Raw genomic sequence first — 23,304 nt, 5'->3', positions numbered from 1 at the left:
AAAGTCAAAAGAATACATAGAACTATAATATGGAGGTATTTAGTGTAGGGATTTCGTGAGTCCAAGTACTTCTGACCCTTGTGTTTACTCCCTGACCTCTGTGGTCATTGCTGAGTTAGAGAATCATATAATAAAGGGTGTCCATAAATGTCATCTAGATATAGTTAAATTATAAGAGTGCTCTCTGCTTAGTAAGATAAGGAAAATAAATCTTTCTAAATGTGTTTTTAAAAGAAATAGGTGAATTTCATGTATATATCTTGTCAAGAACCATTATAATAAAGCAAAATAGAGTATAAAGTATAGTATTAGCATAATATATAGATAACATAGTGAGGAAAGAGGTTTATCTTTGCTGTGTGGCCTTGCTGTGTTGTTATTCCTCTGGGCTTCATTTTCTTAACTCCAAAATATGACTCTTGACAAGGAGATCTTTAAATTCCCTTCTAGTTCCCATCTGTGTGATTCAGTGAAATCACATTTTCCCAATGTTTCAGTTTCTAATGGGAGCTGGGTTTTAGAGTTCATTGTTCTGTGGGGTATCATCAACAGAAATGTGAGGGTCAGGAAGGAAACAATTTCTATCTCCTGGCATCTTAAGTCTATGTAAATGGTTTAATTGTTGGTTTTGGAAGGCTATAGATGGAGAGAATAATGAGTCAAGCAGATAGGAGAAGCATGAGAGGAAAGAATTTTTGTTATATTAAAGTACTTTCTCTAAAGAAAATACAAAGAGACTGACTTGTGTACCCCTCCACTATACTTCTGCCCTATCCATGACCATAGTCATGTGTTAATGACAATTTTTGTGGTTCTGCTAATTTTTAAAATGTACTTTAAACCAAATAATGAAAGCCACTGCAGTGTAATGACACAGATTTAAAGCAGTGGTTTTCAAATTTTAGTGCATATCAGAATCACTAGTAGGATGGCTGTTAAAACAGTGTGAACTGCTCCCCAGCCCCAGTTTTCTGAATCAAAAATGGGGAGTGGGGTCCAGAAATGTGCATTCCTAATAAGTTCCCAAGTGATACTGAAGGTCTGAGAAACATACTTTTAGAATCACTGTTCTAGAGGCTAAATCTGCCTTCCACTAAGAGATACGACATCTCCCTTTCTGAAACCCTTATATCATATGGAGATAAGATAATGTTATAATGGGGAAACAATGGAAATACTTTAATTATCCATCCATAGGAAAATGGCTACGTAAATTATGTTGCATCAACTATGTAATAATGTGCAGTCACTGAAAAGATGGAGACAGATCTGTATGTATTGAATGGATAGATTATATCAAATGAAAAAAGTAAGAGGACAGATGTGGCATATTCATACAATGGGATATTATTCAGCTATATGAAGAAATGAAGTACTGATACATGCTACACGTGGATCAACCTTGAAAACATTATTCTACATGAAAAAAGTTAGTCACAAAATGCCACATATTATATGATTCCATTTATATTAAATGTCCAGAATAGGGAAACAATAGAGGCAGAAAGTGGACTAGTGGTTGCTTAGGGCTGGAGAAAATGCGAGGATACAAGGGTGATAGCTTAAGGGTGTAGGGTTTCTTTCTGAGGTGATGAAAATATCCTACAATTTATTGTGAAGATGGTTGCACATATTATCTGTGAATATTCTGAAAAACACTGAATTATATACTGTTAATGGGTAAATGTTAACTACATCTCAATAAAGCTGTTAAAATAGTAACAGGTCAATATATATTGTACAATTCCATCCATTTGTAGAAAAATATTCAATATGCATATATATACATGAATGTAAGAGCATGGAGAACCTGGTGAATGATGTCTTGCACTTTGTGCTCTGTATAACCCTGCACTGTTTAATTTGCTTTACAATGGAAATATTTTTGCACATTACCTTTGTAATTTAAAAAATATATAATGGTTGACAAAACAAGTGTAGCTGTGTCTTAGAACCCTTAGCTCTGTCATGTTTTAGCTCAGCCTTTGTTGGTCCAGGCTGATTGTAGGCACAATGATGTGACAATAACCTGAGAGTTTGTATTAAGTAAAGACAATCTTTTCTAAGGTTGTTTTTTAATGTATTAATATTTTCTGTTGTGGCATAGAGCTACCAGTTTATATTGCTTTTGAAAAATTTTGTATACTCTTTAAAAGTCTATTAAAATTATGTTCTCACAAATGGAGATTATTAAGTACAAGCAGTAACAGGGACCTTTTTTTGGTATCTAATCTTAGGTGTGTGGTTGTCAAGGGAACAAGCTAGAGAAGTGTTTAATGTGTAAATGCTATCATTGTTTTAAAATTAGCAATCACACAAACTCCAGCTTCAAAAGGCATTGAAAGTAGCTTTCAGGGGAAGGGTCCATGGGGAAAGGCTGTTTTAAGAAGTCTCATTCTGAAGGATTACCCACTGCATAACTGTAGTTGGAAGGACGGAAGGATGAAGGATGTATGTTTAGGCCATAACTGGAATCATAGTTTTACCACTTACCAGCTAGTTAAGTGACTTTGGGAAAGTCATTTATCCTCTTTAGGCCAGTGTCTTTATCTGTAATATGGGTAAGAGATATGAGGATTAAATGTGACAATTTATGGGGAAAGTAAGGTGCATGATTTATTTTCCTTCCATCTGAGCCAAACAGGGAAGGTGTCAGAGAAAATGTAGCTGATCAGAAGTGATGGGTTTGCCAAATAAAGTGTCCATCTGGTGGGCTTGATCTGCTCTAACAGATTAGTCATCTCCATTAAATAGGGTTTAGCAAGCTAAGCTGTCAGAGAAAGTGCCTGGAAAGAATTTTGATACCTAATAGGCTTGGACCTTGAATAAAGCTCAGGAGAATCCAGGATGGAATTAGCAGAGCAAAAGACTTACTCAAGTAAGGAAGATTAAGTAAGGTTTGCTTAAGTAGTAATTGGTAAAAAGCAAGGATTATTTCATTTTCCTCACTCCTTTCCTACTACTCCAGCTGTGGGTATTATGGACAACTTCCCTCCTTTGACTTCATTCTGTTACCCAGGTTGTCATCATTTTACTTTTACTACCCCATCCTATGGTAGGTACTTCATTGAATCAAACCCTTCCTAGCACCTTCATTGCTTAAAAGTAACAGCCTTATGAGATAAAATTTATATAGTATGTATTCACCCATTTAAAGTGTACAATTTAATGGTTTTTACTTATTTATTTATAACATAAATACATTTAAATATCTTTGATTTTTTAGAGAGGGGGGGAAGGGAGAGAGAGAGAAACACCTGTCTGCACCCAACAGGGGATGAAACCTGCAATCTGGGCATGTGCCCTGACCAAGAATCAAACTGGCAACATTTTGGTGCATGGGTTGATACTAAACCAATCACACTGACCAGGGCCAATTCAATGGTTTTTAATATATTCATAGTGTTTTTCAGATATCACCACAATCCATTGTAGAACATTATCATCCCCTCAAAAACAAACCTGTATCCATTAACAATCACTCCCCACTTATACCCAAACCCCTTCTTCAACCCTAAGCAACCATTAATCTACTCACTGTCTCTATAGATTTGCTTATTCTGAGCATTTCATATAAATGGAATTATACAGTATGTGGCCTTTTGTGACTGATTTCTTTTACTTAGCATAATGCTTTCAATGTTCATCCACATCGTAGCATGCATCAATACTTGTGTACTTTTTATGGCTGAATAATATTCCATTCTATGGATATACCACATTTAAAAATTTATCCATTGATGGACATTTGGGTTATTTCAAATTTAGGCTATTATCAATAATGCTACTAGGAACATTCATGTACAAGTGTCTGTGTGGACATGTTTTCAATGATCTTTTATGTATACCTAGGAATGGAATTGGTGATTCATATAGTTATTCTATGCCTAATTCAAAAAAAGAGAACTTCCCGAGTGTTTTTCAAAATGGCTATACTATTTCACATTCCCTTGGGCAGTGTATGAGGGTTCTAAATTTTTCATTTTCTTGCCAACACTTATTATGCCTTCTTTATTATAGCCATACTAGTACGTGTGAAGTAGTATCTTGTGGTTTTGATTTGTATTTCCCTGATCGCTAATGATGCTAAGCATCTTTTCATTTGTGTTTATGGCCATTTCTATATCATCTTTGATATAGAATTATCTATTCAGATCCTTTGCCCAGTTTTTAGTTTGGTTCTTTGTCTTTCTACTAGAAGCCCAGTGCATGAATTCTTGCATGGGTGGGGTCTGGCCGCCCACCCTGATGGGGGCCAATCATCTGGTGGGGGGGAGGGGCCACAGAAGGTTGGCTGGCCAGCCCTGTTCCAGATTGGGATGGGGGGGGCTGATCAGGGGTGGGCCCGGATCGGGGGAGGGGCTTTGGGAGGTTGGGGGAGGCCAATCAGGGCCCCTATCAGGCTGGTTGGCTGCCACAGTAAGCATCATAGTGACCGGTCATTCTGGTCGTTCCATTGTTCTGGTCGCTTGGCTTTTATATATATAGATTATTCAGTTGGAAGAGTTCTTTATATATTCTAGGTACAAATACCTTATCATACACATGATTTACAAGATTTTCTTTTAGCAGCTTTGATTTTATAGTCCTTGTTGTTCTGCCATAACTCCAATCTTGCCAATCTCTAATCCATTATCCATTAAGTGATACAGTCTTTGCTTCTGCTTTACCTTAGTAGAATTAATGGGACAGATATTAAAGGCAAATGCCTGGAAAACTTCTGATTTTTCACTGTTCTCTATACATATATTATTCCTTCACACTTCGGTGTCTTTGCACCCATTTCCTGTCCCTGAAATGCCCATATTTTACTTTTTCTGTTTGGTAAATCCCTATTCACTCATAATGATACATCTTAAATGGTAAGTGGTAAAATTAGAGTTCTAGTTTTGGCCTAATTGCATGTCCTTCCCACAATAGTTATTCAGTGCATAATCCAGCATAGTGAGACTTTTTTAAACAGTCTCTTCCATGGATTCATTCCCTGATAGCTACTTTCAGTGCCTTTTGAAGCTGGAGTTTGTGTGACCCAGGCAGAGTTAGTGGCTTCTTCAGTTCCTCCCTCTTAGTCCCTGTTAATATCACCTATCTGTGAGATCCCAAGGTCTAGGATCTAATTTGTTGTTTTTGAATGTCTATGATTGACTGGTGGGGTACATGGTAAATACTTAATAAATGTCTATTAAGACATTTACTTTTAGCTTTATGAGGTAGAACCAGAGTAGCATTTTCTCTAGGACACTTTTCCCCAATACTAAGGCAAATCCTTTTGAGTACTCTACCTAAAGCCCAGTAATTGTAAGGTTTCTGTCCTTGTGGTTTGGATAGGAACTATTCTCAGCTCTTTGTGAGCCTTGGATAATGATGTTTGTTCTTGCAGATGTCTCTTTCCCCAGACAAATGCACTTAGAACACTCCTAAATACTTGAGGGAAACTGGTTTTAGATTTCTGTCACTCTTTGTGCAGGTCTCTCCTCTTGTATTCTGCCCTAAAACCTAGCTGACCTAACTTCCCCAGACTCTTAATCTTGGGAAGATTCCAGGTTTCACCTGAGCTCCTACTACCTGTAATTGGAAAGTTCAGGCAGTAAGCAATCATGGGGCTCATCTAATTCATTTCTCAACTTGCACAGACCCTTCTCTTTCATCCATTCTTACTTTTTTTCATATATTTTGTCTAGTTTTAAGTTGTTTCAAGTGGTAAAATAAATCCAGTCCCTATAACTTCATCTTTGCTGGACACAGAAATCTATAGGATATAATTAAATGCTAACTTTTGAGACCCACTACAGGTATCTAATTATCCTAGAGTTTTGGTTAGAGATAGCGTTACAAAGGAGGTCAATTAAAACAGTTTATTTTCCAATTACAGATGTTATAAAATGTTATATTAGTTTCATAACAGTGTTGTATTAGTTGTATAACATAGTGATTAGACATTTATATACCTTACAAAATGCTCACCCCAATAAGTATGGTTCCCATCTGACGCCATCCACAGTCATTACAATATTATTGACTGTATTTTCTATGCTGTACTTTACATTCCTATGACTTTTTATAACTGGCAACTTGTACTTTTTAATTCCTTCACTCATCTCCGCAACTCCCACGCCATCTGGTGACCTTCAATTTGTTCTGTTATCTATGAGTTTGTTTCTGTTTCGTTTGTTCATATATTTTGTTTTTCAGATTCTACATGTAAGTAAAATCATATGGTATTTGTCTTTGTCTGACTTATATCTCTTAGCATAATACCCCAAAGGAGGTCAAATTTTAACTAGGCTTTGGAAGACGGAAGGTATTCTGCATGAAAGACAATGGCATAAAGTTACTAGAAAAGGAATAAGTCTGGGTTTTTACCAATCAGATAGTCTAGAGAACAACCTGATAAGATGAGTCAGAGTACTGAGGGACATAATGAAAAATAAGGTTGAGCAGTTAAGTTGGAGCAAGATTAGAGAAGTCTTTAAAGTCTTATATTGTGATATAATGCCATGATAGAAGGCCATTAGAAGTTTTTTTTTTAACTCCAAGAAGTGTTATATAATGAGAGCAGAGTTTAATTAACATTAATATAAAGTTCTATATTCATTTGATATATCTGTTTATCTTAGACTAGAGGTCCGATGCATGAAATTCATGCAAGAGTAGGCCTTCCTTCCCCCAGCAGCCAGCACCGGCTTTCCTCTGGCATCCAGGACCCTGGCTTCCCTCTGGCCACTGGCAGACACCTGGGACCTGGGCTTCCCTTGCAGCCCCGGCTTCATCCGGAAGGTCGTTTGGAAGTACATCCAGAAGGATGTCTGGTCTAATGAGCATATTACGCTTTTATTATTATAGATAATAAATAAATGAAGAGCAATCTTACAAAAACATAGTGATAGTATTGTTTTAATAAAATACATTACATCTACTTAAAGATTGAAGTACATTGCTTAATTCTCTTTTTTTTAATTCCTTAACCTTTGTTCATAAAACATATTTTTCATTAATAATTTGTATTGTTCTTCTCAAGATGCACTTTCTTTTTACTCCATTTATTTTTTGAAATTTCACTGATCAAACTAGATAGAATATACTAATAAGTTATTTCCAATGCAGAATTTAGTGGAAAGATTTGCTTATCAAATTGCTTTTTTAATACCTGAATACCAGTATCTCTCAAGCTTTTTTCACAATGGCATTATATTTAATTTAAAAGTTATTGATATCCAACCAATTTTTGGTATTAATTATTTGTAGCTCATCTGATTTCTGTATTATGGCTGTGTAATGTCAACATATATCATTTTCTGTTTTAATATGGCCATTTTAAAATTTATCAAACTTATTTAAAATATCAGTCCTTCAGGGTATTACATATATGCCTACCTCTATTTAATAGTACTTGAAGTTTTGGTATGCTGGGTAAGTTTAAAGCTTTTAAAAATGCTCGCCCACCCCCCTCCTCAAAAGGATGTGAAGAAAAAGGCAAAACAGAAGATATGGGGAGAGCTATCGAAGAGGGAAAGGAAAACATTAGACGTAAGAAATTGAAAACAGACAACAATACCCTCATAAATGAAACCCAACATCCAGAAAAAAATAGGAAAATAGAGAACTAAGATAAGGATTAGGGCAGAAAGAAGTTGAGTTTAAAGCAATAGAAACAATTTTAAAGACACTCTAAAAGACTAATTGTAAGCAATTTTGTGTAAAACAACTCTATTTGTGTTTAGTGGACTACCATATGGAAATAGACAGGAATGTTTTTAAAATTTTGACAAGAGGAATCAGTAAAATTTGGTGGAAAAATCATTTTATAATAGAAGAACACATTTTAAATGTGCAGGGTATCTTTAAGAGTTTTTATAGAGTTACATAGTGAAAATATATATGAGTGAACGATATAAAATATTCCACCTTATCCCAAGGGAATATGTTCCAAGGCCTCTGGTGGATGCCTGAAATCACAGATAATACTGAACCCAGTATATACTATATTTTTTCATATATATATATATATATATATATATATATATATATATATATATACATATGATAAAGTCTAATTTATAAATTAGGTACAGTAAGAGATTAACAACAACCAATAATAAAATTCAACAATTACAACAATATACTATAATAGTTATGTGAATGTGGTCTGTCCTCCTCCTTCCTTCCCTCCCTCCCTTTCTCCCTTTCTCTCTCTGATGATACTGATCTGATCATGGAGATGGCTCCTAGTGACTAATGGGTGGAGATCATATACAGCCTGGAGATAGTGGACAAAAAAGGATGATTCACATCTCTCCCAGGCAGGACAAAGCAGAGTAGCATAAGTTTTCATCACACTACTCAGAACAGCATACAATTTAAATTTTATGAATTGTTTATTTCTGGAATTTTTCACTTAATATTTTCAGATTGTGGTTGACCACAGATAATTGAAACCATGGAAAGCTAAACTGTGGATAGCAGGAGACTGCTATATGGAGGGAAGATGAAAATTTTGGAGAAGAATGGCCCCTCCCACCTTTTTTTGTTTTTTTAATATATTTTATTGATTTTTTACAGAGAGGAAGGGAGAGAGATAGAGAGCCAGAAACATCGATGAGAGAGAAACATTGATCAGCCGCCTCCTGCGCATCTCCTACCGGGGATGTGCCCGCAACCCAGGTACATGCCCTTGACCGGAATCGAACCTGGGACCCTTCAGTCCGAAGGCCGACGCTCTATCCACTGAGCCAAACCGGTTTCGGCGACCACCTTTTTTTTTAAATGTGTGCATTCTCTACAAGATTAGCGTACAGCATCCTGGAATAACATTGCTTCATTCAACATAATTTTGTTATAATGTTGATGAGATGCCATAGAAATTTAATTATTGTTTATATCAATTAACCTGTGGTAAAATTGGTTTTGTTATATGTTGGTTTGCTTTAAGTCACAGAACCTATCAATGATGTTAAGTGACTACTTAACTATAGAAAAGTTGTTTAGAGAAATGACTGCCTGCTTCTGTACAACAAATTATGTTGTAAAAGCAATTTTAGGTTTTTTTTTTTTTCTTTAGACAGAGCTAGGCTATCCAGATAACCACATACAAACAAAATATTTAGAATCTGTCTGAAAAAAGTCTGAATTGACACATCTCATTTGGATAAAGATAGCAATAATCAGGAATAAAATTGGCAAATATGGAATTGGAGAGTGAGATTGTTTATTTATGCATATGAAAATAAAGGCTGTGAAACAGATAGAAAGGGAAACTATATGCACTGAAAATAAATGCAAAACCTCACAAAAGTAGACAGTTTGCTAAAGACAGATAAATTGTTTATAAGAGAAGATACTCAGAATGTGCCAAAAGTGATCTAGGAGCCTCAGCTTCCTTTTTGGGGGGACTCCAGAATATATTGAGAAAGATTAGAGGTGTGCTTTTTTAAAAAAGATTTTGTAAAGAGAAGCAAAATTATCAAGTTTGTGCAGGGGGTAAAAGCTCCTGGTGTCTTAGCTGAGTTGTTCAGAATTTGAGGATTGAATATATACCTCAACAAGTAATTTTAATGGAGTATGGACCAAATGAGAAATGACATAGATCATGATGCTCAATTTCCAGTATAAAATATTTGTAGGAATGTTTGAAACTCAGGAGTGCTTGCAAATGAGCCAAGAAGTTTTATTTTTTATTTTTGACTGAAGAAAATAAATCATTGCTTTAGGCTGAATAAGCCATGATTACCTTTCAAAATATTATCTACATATATCTCAAAGAAGATTCAAAATAAAATAAGGCAGCATTCAGTACTTAGTCTCATTTCATTGGTATTTGACATCTCTCTTTTTAGCCAGTACCCAAGGTGTAATAAATTCACAAGATAAACCATATGCTTTAACTTGCTAGTGACTATTAATTCTTTAGAAGTGCACATTCTTCGCCCAGCTAGTGTGGCTCAGTGGTTGAGCATTGACCTATGAACCAAGAGGTCATGGTTCGATTCCCGGTCAGGGCACATGCCCGGGTTTTGGGCTCGATCCCCAGTGTGCAGCATGCAGGAGGCAGCCAGTCAATGATTCTCTCTCATCATTGATGTTTCTCCCTCTCTCTCCCTCTTCCTTACTCTCTGAAATCAGTAAAAAAATATTAAAAAAATAATTCCTGTATACATACAAGCCAAAGATAGATTACACACACACACACACACACACACACACACACACGTCTAGAAGTACAGTTGATCCTTGAACAACCCGGGTAAGGGTGCTGACATCCCTATTTCCCCAGCACAGTCACAAATCCATATGTTACTTGATGCCTCCAAAAACTTACTACTAATAGTCTACTGTTGACTGGAAGCCTTACCAATAACATAGTTGATTAACAGGTATTTTGCATGTTATATGTATTATATACTGTATTTTACAATGAAATAAGCTTTACAAAAGAAAATGTTATCAAGGAACACATAAGGAAGATAAAATACATTTGCAGTATTTATTGGAAAAAACAAAACAAAACAAAAACAGGTATAAGTGGACCCATGCAGTTCAACCCCATGTTGTTCAAGGGTCAATTATATATATACTAGAGGCCCAATACATGAAATTCGTGCAAGAGTAGGCCTTCCTTCCCCTAGCTGCCGGCACTGGCTTCCCCTTTGGCACCCGGGACCTGGGGTTCCCTCTCAGCCCCAGGTCTGGAAGGACATCCAGTCTAATTAGCATATTATGCTTTTATTATTATAGATTAAACTGTTAACAGTAGTTACTCCTGGTACTTAGAAGAGGTGGACTTTTAGTTTTCTATTTATATTCTTTCATATTTTTACAACAAGTAAACATTTAATTTTTTAATCTGAAATTTATCTGAGGGAGAAAAAAAAGGAAGCCCTTGGGAACCAACCTCCCTTCCCCTTCCCGCCCAAACCTTGGTTCAATTCCTCTTGTCTTATCTTGGCTTGTACAGTTTACCACAAATAAACACTATAGGTACAATTTATTTTATTATTATCGGGAGAAGTTTCACAAATAAAGTTCCTGGTTTCTAGCAGGCTTGTCAGAAAATTATAGTTCTTCCCATTGTGACTACATGGTTTTAAAATACCAAGTGGTGGGTTATAGGGGAACATTTAGTTTGTTTGTTCATTTACTAGTTGAACATTTATTAAGTTCCAAGCAAGTGCTAAGCACTGGGGAATTTAAACATGCTAGTCCCTCAACTCTTCTAGCTGATGGTTCCTTCCCTCCTTCTGTATTGCTTGACCATCCCATCTGGTCCACAGAGCTTTCATTCAGTACTTTCCAATGCTCATCTACATTTTAAAGGCAACCCACTTACATTTATTGCAATTTAGACCGCATATATGAATTTTCAAAAAGCTACTTCTTGCCTTCTGCATTAGAATATTCCCCTAAAATCGGCATCTCTTTTTACATCTACTTTTAATAAGTAACAGGAATAGGAGATGATTTAACAATGAATATAGCGAGGATGGGGTATATAATGTTTATGTTATAAAGGAAAGGAGCATTTCTGAAAGATTTGATATTTGTGAGCAAAAACATATGTCAATCACTATTAGAGAGAGAAAAATATGATACATATGTATGTTGTATAAATATTTTTGGAATAAAAATATATATCTCTCCAGAGAGAAAGTGACTGGATCACATTATCTCTTTGAAGTTCCAGTTCTGTAGATTCAAGCATTTCTTTAAAAAGCAATTTTAAAATTATGATGAGAAAACATTTAGACTGAGGTTTAGATTACATACATATGTGTAGGATCAATATTTCTAAAACTGCATTTTTTGGTATGTCATGCCTTTTGCTTTGTAAATCCATGAAACACAATTTTAAATTAAAGTTTTATTTGAGGTCATTAAAATATGAAGGTGAAGAGTAATCTTTGCTGTTTCTGTTGTATTACATTTTGTATTATATTACATTTGATTATTAGAAAGTAATTTGCATGAGTATCCTCATGATTTTTTATAAAAATACATTTCCATTTTTGAAACTGCAGACTCAATATTGCCAAAATCTTCATTTTGAGCCTCACTGTTAGATTGTGTATTCTCTCTTTTTTGTGCATTTACCCTCCTATTATAAACTTAATGTGTTTCATTCTCCCCAGAGAGGACCAAAGAAACAACTGCTTAGTTGTTCTGTGGTTGCTAGCCTATTAATTCCCCACTAGACTTTAGGTATTTGGGGACAATTATGTCTCCTGTTAGGTCTCCTGGGCTCCTTTTTCCAAAGATAATTAAATCCCAAACTTGAAACTTGAAAGATAATTGATCAAGCAGCAGCAATGTACAGAGTACAGAGATACCTAAGACACCCTCCCTATTCTCAAGGAGATGGAACATTCTAGTTGGTAGAAAGGAACTCCTACCTTGCAGCCAACACAAATGTTTCTCTACCTTCCTTTCTCAAAAAAACAAACAACTCCTCAAACCAAAACAAAAACAATGTATCTCAATAAGGTTTGTAAAAGGATTCTTAATAAATATATTATTATGGAAAGAATGTTAGTCTAACACCATAATTCTGCACATGGGGAAATGAAAGTATACCTGGTAATTGTTTTCCAAAATAAGGTAAAAGCCAACATTTGTGTAAAAAAGCAAATGAATATAGCTCTCTTCTTATTTGTTCTTAATTTAAATTAGTCTTAATGTTATATTTTATCTACAGTGAATTAAATATAATCAAATATCAAGTAAGCTGTTCAGTTTTTTTGTCTTCTGAGTAATTATTCTATTATTTTTACTTTCCAAATAGATGGCACTCACATTAATATGTAAACAGAATTTTAACACATGGAGATTTGTATACCCATTTTACCTTGATTAGTGGTGCAACTCATGTTCGTGTTGTAGGGCTTTGACCAGCTTCGACATGAAGGCTTGCTTTGTGATGTGACCCTGATGCCAGGTGACACGGATGATGCCTTCCCTGTGCATAGAGTCATGATGGCCTCTGCCAGTGATTACTTCAAGGCTATGTTCACAGGTAGGTTACCTTTTTGAACTCTGCATCCACGTTACAACAATATGAAAAATATGTGTTCAGGTTTTTTTAATTTCTAAAGTTCATTCAGGTCTTTTGGTCTGTGTCTTTATAAGAAGAAACAGTTTCAAAAGGAATATACAACGAGTAAGTGTGGTTGTGGGTGGTGTTTTTAAACTTGAGAAATGTATGTACCTCTTTCATACCTCCGTCCTCCTTTATTTCACAGCGTTCCCCCCCCCCCAGACACATATATGAATGGGCATCAGAGACTCTGGGTCCCACTACTACAATCTTTCATTCATCAAAAGATACGAAGTGACAGGAGAACATTAGTATAGAAATACTCCTTTAAAGTACACTCTTTAGCCAAAGCCGGTTTGTCTCAGCGAATAGAGCGTCGGCCTGCGGACTGAAAGGTCCCAGGTTCGATTCCGGTCAAGGGCATGTACCTGGGTTGCAGGCACTTCCCCAGTGGGAGATGTGCAGGAGGCAGCTGATCGATGTTTCTCTCTCATCGATGTTTCTAACTCTCTATCTCTCTCCCTTCCTCTCTGTAAAAAATCAATAAAATATATTAAAAAAATGTTTTTTAAAAAAATAAAGTATACTCTTTAATTATAAATTATGCAGAAGCCTAACTGACATGAATGCTCACACAGAATAAAACTTGTTTTTATTTTATTGTATTTAATTAGCAGCAGTAGTGAGTTTGACCTTAATTAAATTCTCTGTCTTCATTTAATTGAATGTCTTTTTATTTAAGGCGGAATGAAAGAACAAGATTTAATGTGCATTAAGCTTCATGGCGTGAGCAAAGTCGGTTTAAGGAAAATTATTGATTTCATTTATACTGCAAAACTTTCTCTTAATATGGACAACCTTCAAGACACACTGGAAGCTGCCAGTTTTCTACAGATTCTGCCGGTTCTGGACTTCTGCAAAGTGTTTCTCATATCTGGGGTAAGATATTTTCAAATCCTCAAATCCTTTTCTGCAGTAGACTCTGATGTCCCCTGTTTAGAGCACACATATGAATCTTTTGTTTACACATGTAAAACTTTGGCCATTAGAGAGGGATGTCGTATAGTGTGTGGTTTGGAAACAAATTGAGAGGAAAAGAGTACAGGTGTATATTTAGAAAAGACAGTAATTTAATAAAAGCCTTCTGTATAATCAGATGACACCAGACAATAATAATATTTGATAACAATATATACCTTAATCTTCTTGACAATCTATAATAATAAAAGGGTAATATGTTAATTAGACCAGACATCCTTCCGGACATAATTCCGGACATCCTTCCTGACAAAGCTGAGACCCAGGTGCCTGAAGGTGGCCTGAGGGGAGCTAGCCTGGTCCTGGGTAACTGTGGGCGGCCCAAGGGAAGCCAGCCCAGGTCCTGGCGGCCAGAGCAGGGAAGCAGCCTGGGTCCCAGGTGCCTGCCAGCGGCCAGAGGAGGGAAGCCTGGGACCCAGGTGCCAGAGGGAAGCCAGAGCCGGCAGCCAGGGGAAGAAAGGCCTACTCTTGCATGACTTTTTGTGCATCGGCCTTTAGTCCTATATAATAAAAGCCTAATATGCAAATTGCCCCCTCGACTGGGAGTTTGACCACTTGCTATGACATGTGCTGACCACCAGGGGGTGGCACGGAACATGGCAGGCGTCAGTGATGCGGTATTGGCAGTGGGCAGCAGTGGAGGTGCTTCTGGCTCAGATGGACCCTGATGAGAGCAGGAATGCTGCAAGATGGTAGAGCAGGTAAGCGGGCGGCACCAGGCCAAAATGAGTGTGAGTGGGGGCCCGATTGCCCCGCCCGATCACGCTGCTGACAGCAACCAGTGGTGGCGGTGAGGGTCCTGGCCCTGATTGATTACCCTGCAGATGGCAACCAGTGGTGGCAGCAGGAGGTGGGGCCGCTGCTCAGTTCCCAGGAGCTGAGGGAGCTGGGTTGGGGGCCCGGCCCCAATTGATCGCCTTGTAGGTAGGATGGTGGAGCAGGTGAGGGGTTGGTGCCAGGCCAAGGTGAGGTGCCAGGTGGGCTGCGGGGCTGCGAGGCTGGGGGCAGGAGCTTGGGCCCAATCCCCACAGGCCACCCCAAGGGACCCCACCCATGCACAAATTCATGCATCAGGCCTCTAGTATTATATATTTTAATTTGGATTTATTCACCTTAATGATTCTATACAACAGAAGTTAAATAGAATTCTGGGGAAACATAATTTGAACTTCTAGAAGCCTTTTCAAATAGGCTCAGCAATCTTTTTTCTTCCTTTAAATATGGGATCTAGGTCTTGAAAAGAACTAACAACTATATATAAACCTTTAAGAATATAAGTTTTGAGTCTATCAAAACATATGACCCATTGAACTGTTTTTAGCCCTCTTTAATAGATAAGAGAGAGCACATATAACTACCAACTAATGAACTGTTTAGCAGTTATCTGGTTCCTGAACACAGTGCCTTATTTTGGTTGAGATTTTTACATTTTCTTCTGGGAAACAGAATATTTTGGTTGCAAAGAAATATTGCCAAGAAGATTGCTTTTGTGATTGAAAATTGTGACAATAGTAAATTTTGATATGTTTTATAATTTATTATATTGATAGAAAATACATTTTCCTATAATTGATTTTACATCATACCAATTTTAATATTGGTAAATAATTGCTGTTAAGCCTTCAAAATTACATTTATTAAGCATGGAGCCTTATCTTTAAAACCCTATGTTTCAAGTGAATGTGTCCTTAATGGTTTTATTAATAAGCTGCCCCTTATCTTTTAAAGTCAGCCAACAGTTCATTAACTGGCCTATTGAAAGTGTGTTTTGTTTGTTTATTGCCATTCTAAAGTACTCAGACTGGTGTCTCACAATTACTTTTAATCTTTTAAACTAACTGCTATTTTTAAGGATTTTATGGCAGCATGGTGTAGTGTTGACTTGTATTGTCTTCTCCATTGCTCAACTAGCCCAAGTGAAGTTTATTTCCCAAGATACTGCTTGTCGTCATTATTGAATCTGGGTACTAAATGAATTTTTAATTTAGTCATACAAGCCCATTCCCCTCAAGAGCTATAAGCATCTTTCCTCTAGTTTTGTGCATTGACATCATATAGCAAATTCATTTCAAGAAAAAGTAAATTGTATTGAATATGCTTTTAAAAATGTATGTCTAATTTATTAATAACACAATGCTTACATTTTTTATTGCTTTTCTTTGATCCTAGCAACATATGGTCATCCTAAGCCAAACTAGGCACAGTGTCGCGATTTTTTTTTTTTGGAACTAATCATTAACAAGCAACATCATTGACTTATTTATTATCAAATATCAAAGTTTAGTCCTTATAATTTTAGACATTGGTTGTGATCAGTTCCTTTACCTGAAAGAAACGTACCAAACTGGATAAAGCACAATTTATGAAAAGGTATAAAAGTATATGATTATAAAAATTTAACAGTATTAGAAAATAATTTTGTTCTAGATAACTCTATTTAGGGAGGTGGGGAAGGGTGAGTGGGTGGGAGGTAATCAACCAAAAACATTGTATGCATATATGCATAACCCATGGACCCAGACAGTGGGGTGGTGAGGGCCTGGGGCAGGGAAGGGGGCTGGAGGGGGACTGGAAGGGGCCAATGGGGGAGAAAAGGGGCCATATGTAATACTTTCAACAGTAAAAAATTTTAGGTCGATGCTTAACCACTGAGCCATGCCAGCTGGGCATCAACAATAAAGATTTTTTAAAAAGTTAAAGATGGAACTACCTTATCAAAAACAAATTTATTTGAAATTGATATCACAGTAATTTTGCAATATAGACACATTTTCTGTAATTAGGATGTTGATTTCTTAACCTATTTGAAGCATTTATTATAACTGTATGTTTTACCTTTTGGACATATATATATGCTTTTAAAAATGTATGTCTAATTTAATAACACAATGCTTACATTTTATATATATATATATATATGTATATATATATATATATGTATATTATTGATTTCAGAGAGGAAGGGAGAGGGAGAGAGAGATAGAAACATCAATGATTCAATGATGAGAGTGAATCATTGATCGGCTGCCTTCTGCACACCCCCTACTGGGGATCGAGCCCACAACTGGAATGGAACTCGGGACCCTTCAGTCCACAGGGTAATGCTCTCTCCACTGAGCCAAACCGGCTAGGGCTATATATTTTAATGAAAAGTTAATATTGTCTTAAAGATTATATTCTTCACTCCTAGTGTCCTCTGTGGACATCCTAAAACTCATTTTTAGGCTTGTCCCTGAAAGCTTACTTGTGGTATAGTTGACTCCTATCTCTAATGGTTTTAGAACTTGCTTGCGTATGAACTTTGAGGAAACACCACTTTTCTGACCACCATTCTACAGGGTATCCCCAAAAATATATACATACTTTGAATAATTATAAAGGCAGTGTTTATTAAAATACATTTTATTTTGAAAATGTAATAGAAATCAGCTATTAAAGTATGCATACATTTTTTAGGACACCCTATATTTACTTATCTTTCATCCTGGGTGCTATGTCTGTGTGACTTTACTGTGGAAATCTTCCCTCTTAAAACCCATGAGAATTTTTGAGAAAAGTTGGTATATTATTAGTTTAAGGATTGTGTAAAATACAATTATTCCTTTATTCCTCTTTCATGCATTCCATTTCTTAAATGTTTAGCCTCACTCTATTTCCCTTTTCTTTTTTTAAATTTTTTTTAAAAATATATATTTTATTGATTTTTTTTTACAGAGAGGAAGGGAGAAGGATAGTTAGAAACATCGATGAGAGAGAATCATCGATCAGCTGCCTCGTACACCCCCAACTGGGATGTGCCCGCAACCAAGGCACATGCCCTTGACTGGAATCAAACCTGGGACCCTTCAGTCCACAGGCCGACGCTCTATCCTCTGAGCCAAGCCAGTCAGGGCTATTTCCCTTTTCTTAGCAATCAAGTGAATCAGAAAAAGCAGTAGCCCTGGGTGCCTTTTCTACTTATAAGAACTTTAAGTTTCAAGATCATATATTTTTCAAAGGTAGATTTGGTTTTAGTTTTCCCACAAGCTAAGTTATTATAGATAATTTTAAACTTAACAATCTCATGTTTTAAGGATTACATGCTTAAACCAAACATTTTGAGGGAACAGGATTATATTTTTAATGATATAGGGTGCTTATAATCCACATAAATGAAACAAAACTTGGATTGGAGCTCTTAGAAAAAATAATTAGCTCTGATACAATTCTATTCCACCCCATTCTTAATCATTTGTATGGATGATGAGGAGCACTGGTACATTAAATGTGACTCAGCAAAAAATTCACAAAGCATTATATATTAGTTTTGAATGATAACTTTAAATACTTTACTAAAGCCACACTTGTGTTTGGTGGGCTAGAGACATTGGTTTTCTGTTACAGAACATCAACCACTTTCCTCCTAACTCTGACATCCTTTGCGGTAATACTTTTTTCTTAGGGTGGTTATTATTATAGTTTATAAGATCTGGTGCTTTTGTCCTTGCTATATTATATTCTTGGTAATTATAGGAAGGACTATGAAATGAATACAAAAAATGACAGTGAACTATATAAAGCAGAATAGGTAAACTTTTCTGTAAAACTAAAAATGTTTACTTTCATATATCATGGAGATAATGGAAAATTACCTTTGTTTAGTTATATGCCCATTAAAATGGCATCTTTTATCCTTATGACTTTGCATAACTACAGCATGCTAAATAGCATGCAGCCATTCCCTGATTTACAAACAGGTTGTAAATTCTTTTGTTTATTATATTTGTTTACAAGTTAGAATTTGTAACATCTAGCATTTGCCCCACAGAATTACTATTATGGAAGATTACAGGCTAGCCCACAAAAACCAATTTAACTTAAGGCTGTTGAAATAGGACATTTGTAATTGAATTGGAAAAATTGCAATTTAAATATACAGTTATACAAAATAAACAATACTGAATGAAAGTGAGCAAAAAACCATTTTATTTTTATATAAAGGCATATTTAAACAGACTAAAATGCAATTGTGCTTTTGACTTGGTGATACTTTCTTTAAACTCATTTTTAAAAATTTATCTTTATTGTTGAAAGTATTACAGATGTCCCCCTTTGTCTCCCCACTAACCCCCTGCTACCCTACTCTCAGCCCCTCCCCAGGCCTTCCCTGTGTTTGTTTTTTCCTTGATACCAGTATATAATTGGTTCTACCAATGATTTTTTTATTGGGTTGAGGAGCTCACAGTGAAATACAGAGAAATGTTATTGAGATAACTGAATAAAACGAAAATTTGGAGATGGCGGAAAACAAAAGAGGTGTATAATGTGGTGAGGCAAAAGGCAGAGGAAAGGGGTTCTGTCAAGGAAAAAAACATGAACAGAATCAGATGTTTCTAGAAAAGATAGTTTCTTTTGCTGCTTGGTGATGATATCAGCAGCAAGCTTTGGGAATGTTCTAGATGTAAGGATTTCCTGCATAGTACATATATTTACATTTCTTATTTAATCTAAATTGTATTTATCCATAACAATTACAACAAACATGTCATTCCAGATACCTTTTGTTGCTGTTGTTGTTTGCTTTGGGGAGGTTCAATGCAAATTAGAAAAAAAAATGCATAGGTAATTTTACAATGAATCAAACTGTTTCCCTCCCCACCAAACCAAGCATGACTTTCTTATGCAAAGGCTGATATTGAACAGGTAATGCCCATATACTGCTTATTTATGGCTGAGGATCTCTTCTGATTAGTTGGTACCCAGACTGTGCTGTGTTTACTGTTACATATCATTTCTGCCTATAGCTTTAACCACCTTATTCTTTTCCATTTGTCATGTGAGGCTCTGTAAGGGAAGAACAGGCTCAGCCTGGCTTCAAAACAGTTCTTCCTCCCAAAAGACCATTGTAATATCTAATATTGTATCCAAATAAGGGAAGTGCATTCTAAGTGTAAAGGAGCAAGAGAATAGGTTTCTCCAAGTTGGAGATACTGTCAGTATCCACCTCAAATGACATTTAGCATCTGAAGAGAGACAAAAATTGAGAGGAAAGTTTTTGGTTTTTAATGATCCTTTTGTTCTTCTTACCAAAATGTCCCTTCCCTATGTCCTGCGATGTCCTCACCTATGGAAGGAGACCCAGGGGAAGATATCCTCTGTCCCCCAAAGTAGCTTGTTTGATTTGTTCCCCGCCTTTTTCTATGGACATGCTTTCTCTCTCTGCATTAGAGGTACTAGATGTCAGGCTGTCATTTTAAGAAACTATACAGCACCATGGAGAATTTGGTGCATTGAAAGTCTGAGGAGTCCCCCAGAATTTGCCAGCTAATTTCTTAGTCTTTGCATTTCCCTTGAGAAGACAAAAGCAGATACTCGTTTACTTTTGCTTTGTGGGTTTTTTTCCTAAAAGGGAATTTATTTGTGTAAGATACTGACTTCAACAAAATAACATCACAGATTTCTGATGAAACCTGTTATTAAAATATCAAATTATGTTAATGACAATGCTTGGGTGCATTGGGTATGATATGAGTTTTAATTTAGGGTAGGTTATTTAAATTTAATTTAAAGTATATTAAATTTTATTTAATTTGAATTTAATATAGCAGCAATGTGTACCAGTACGTTAATGAAAATGCCACATTGAAAATTATGATGCTAGGAACTGAAAGTTGTTTGATTGCAATAGAATAATTTATATCAAGAAAACTTACATGGGTACTTGATTATTTTAAAATCATTTTTATTGGTTCAGAAATTTTGTTATTTTTTGCTTCTCTGTCCTTTAAAATGTAAATGTAATTATTTAAATTAAATTCCATAATAGCTCTTTGGAATTTTTGGCCAGGAATTTTATATATTCAGATGAAATTAGAGTTCTTTTACACTTACAATTTTTTAAAAATATGCTTTAAACTTCATATTTTAAAAATGTAATATATTCTAATATATACATGAGTTACATTATATGTTTATGTTACTGCACATGTCCATTATATTAAGTCAAGCTAGGACAAATATTTGGGGATATGCTAGCTGAAGTACTTTTAATAATAATGACTAAGGAGTGGATTGAAATGAACAATCACTGAATAATCCTGCATTTCCCCAAAAATTGTTTACCATTATTCTATCATTTTTGACCTGCTTATATTAACTATTATTTTAATGATTATTTTAGACTTTGCTTCTAAAGTCTTTATAGTCTACAATTAGTTTTTTATCTTTGATTACATGCACTTCATACAAATTAATTTTCTATTACATATTTTTTATCCGAGTCTCTTTTTAAAATTAATAAGGTTTTAGTAATTTACTGTCAATTCAACAGTATTCTATTTTTAGTAGTATCTATCACATCTTTAATTTTTATATTGCTTATAATTATAGTATTTAACCTTTATTATATACCCACAGTGTGGTTGGTAGCTGCTGTACATGAGCTATAGAAACTGCTTAGTCCATCTATCAAGAAGATGACAAGTTGGAAGGTTATGAATTTCTTTCTCTAGTGATTTTTAAGAAAAGAGGAGGCAGCTATCTGTACTGACTAGGTGGTCTGTCAAAGTCTTTTCCAGTTCTGTGGGGTCTGTATCTGAGCATACTCATATTTTCCAAATGCCCTCAAATAAAAGGTATATTTCTGTATCCTATTATTTTAGTAATTGTTTTCTTATTGGATAAAGTTGAAGAGAAAAGGGGGAAGGAACTAAATACCTTGATACCATTTCTAAATTACACAGTTCGGTTTTAATCTTTTTTCTAAAAAAACAACAACATGTTTTTATTGATTTCAGAGAGGCAGGGAGAGGGTGAGAGAGATAGAAACATCAATGATGAGTGAGAATCATTGATCGGCTGTCTCCTACACACCCCCTACTGGGGATCGAGCCAGCAACCCTGGCATGTGCCCTTGACCAGAATCAAACCTGGGACCCCTCAGTCAGCAGGCCAACGCTCTATCCACTGAGCCAAACCAGCTAGGGCTAATTTTTCATCTTGGCTTATTTTATAATGCTTTAAATTTGATGACTAACAAATGATGGTATCATTTTGCCTATGTAAAGTACCCAATTTTTGTTTGTATTTGCAATCATATCCATAATGATGAGAATCTGCACATTTGGGAGTTATTTTTGTGTTGTTATCAGCTATTGCTTATTTATACTAGTAAATGTGTATAAAAATGCAAATTGCCCTTGCTCCAGGGAGGGCTACTAGTATTTCTTACTTGCCTCAGAAAATAGATCCATTACACCAAGCATGTCAAACTCGCAGCCTGCAGCCCGCATATGGCCCACAACAAGTATTTATGTGGCCCAGCCAATATAACGGTGTGTAAGAAACATTTTAGTAAAAATTTCATAACTTAATTTTTATAATATCTGTTATACATAATTAGTAATAACAAACTACAACGTTTGCTAATGACTATAATCGTGTTGCATTCATTTCCCTTACGCACCTTACGGGCAGGAGCACCATTTCTCTCCACTGAAACTAGCAGCGAATATTTTAGCAGCCGATTGCCATGTCATTAGTCTTGGGTTGACTTGTTTGGTGTGCGCAACAGGAAATATTTTGTTTTCGGAGAACAAGAAAAGTAGGTTTATTTGTGTTATGTTTATTAATTTGTGCAGTTATTCAGTGTCTGGTAAGTTAATTTTCAAGAAAAAAACAGTAATTTTTATTAAAATGTTCTATTAATTTATGTTAATGATTACTTGTTTATTTCAGCCCTTTGTATTCAGCATGTCTCTATCAAAATAAACCTACATTTCTATGAAAATTGAAGCTTTTGTTTTTTTCTGTGGCCCACATAACTTAAACCTTATTTATTTGGCCCATGTTAGCCTTTGAGTTTGACATGCTTGCCTTACACTAAACAGGAATCTCTTCTACCTGAGGTAGTTTGCGCAATTGGATAGTAACTGTAACTCGATTTACACAGTTTAAACTTATAAGAGACACCAACCTGTCACAGTTAAATTGGATTAAAATGTTCTTTTTATTGACTACATTAGAAATCCAAGGTATTGAACAGTGTTGAACTAACTGTATTTCAAATTTCCATAAGTGGTTAATTTATTTTTTCTAGTAACTTTGTGTTATGATTCTATTTTAGATATTTTTCTAATACATAGCTATTAAGTATAACAAACATTTAAAACTTTTTGGTGACTTCTGTAAATCAAGTCAGTTTCTAAAAAGAGTTCAAATTGTTGAGCAATCAATCTATCTTGTGTGTGTGTTAACCTTAGAGA

The 23,304-nt window shown here is 35.5% G+C and overlaps 1 protein-coding gene across 3 annotated transcripts in view; it reads left to right on the top strand.

The window, feature by feature from the left end:
- Window positions 1–23,304, top strand: part of KLHL13 (kelch like family member 13) — a gene marked incomplete at its 5' end in the record, with an annotated part of 119,668 nt that overhangs the window by 81,883 nt on the left and 14,481 nt on the right. For all 3 annotated transcript variants that reach the window (XM_081081137.1, XM_081081138.1, XM_081081139.1), the window contains 2 exons: window positions 12,871–13,003; window positions 13,767–13,963. In XM_081081137.1, the coding sequence (XP_080937263.1) occupies window positions 12,871–13,003; window positions 13,767–13,963 (330 nt within the window). The remainder of the gene's footprint in view (window positions 1–12,870; window positions 13,004–13,766; window positions 13,964–23,304) is intronic.

The sequence above is a fragment of the Myotis nattereri genome (genome assembly GCF_964212035.1).
Source record: "Myotis nattereri genome assembly, chromosome: X".
Classification (NCBI taxonomy): Eukaryota; Metazoa; Chordata; class Mammalia; order Chiroptera; family Vespertilionidae; genus Myotis; species Myotis nattereri.
Note: the sequence above shows the minus strand (reverse complement) of the source record. Positions and strands in the feature narration are given on the sequence as shown.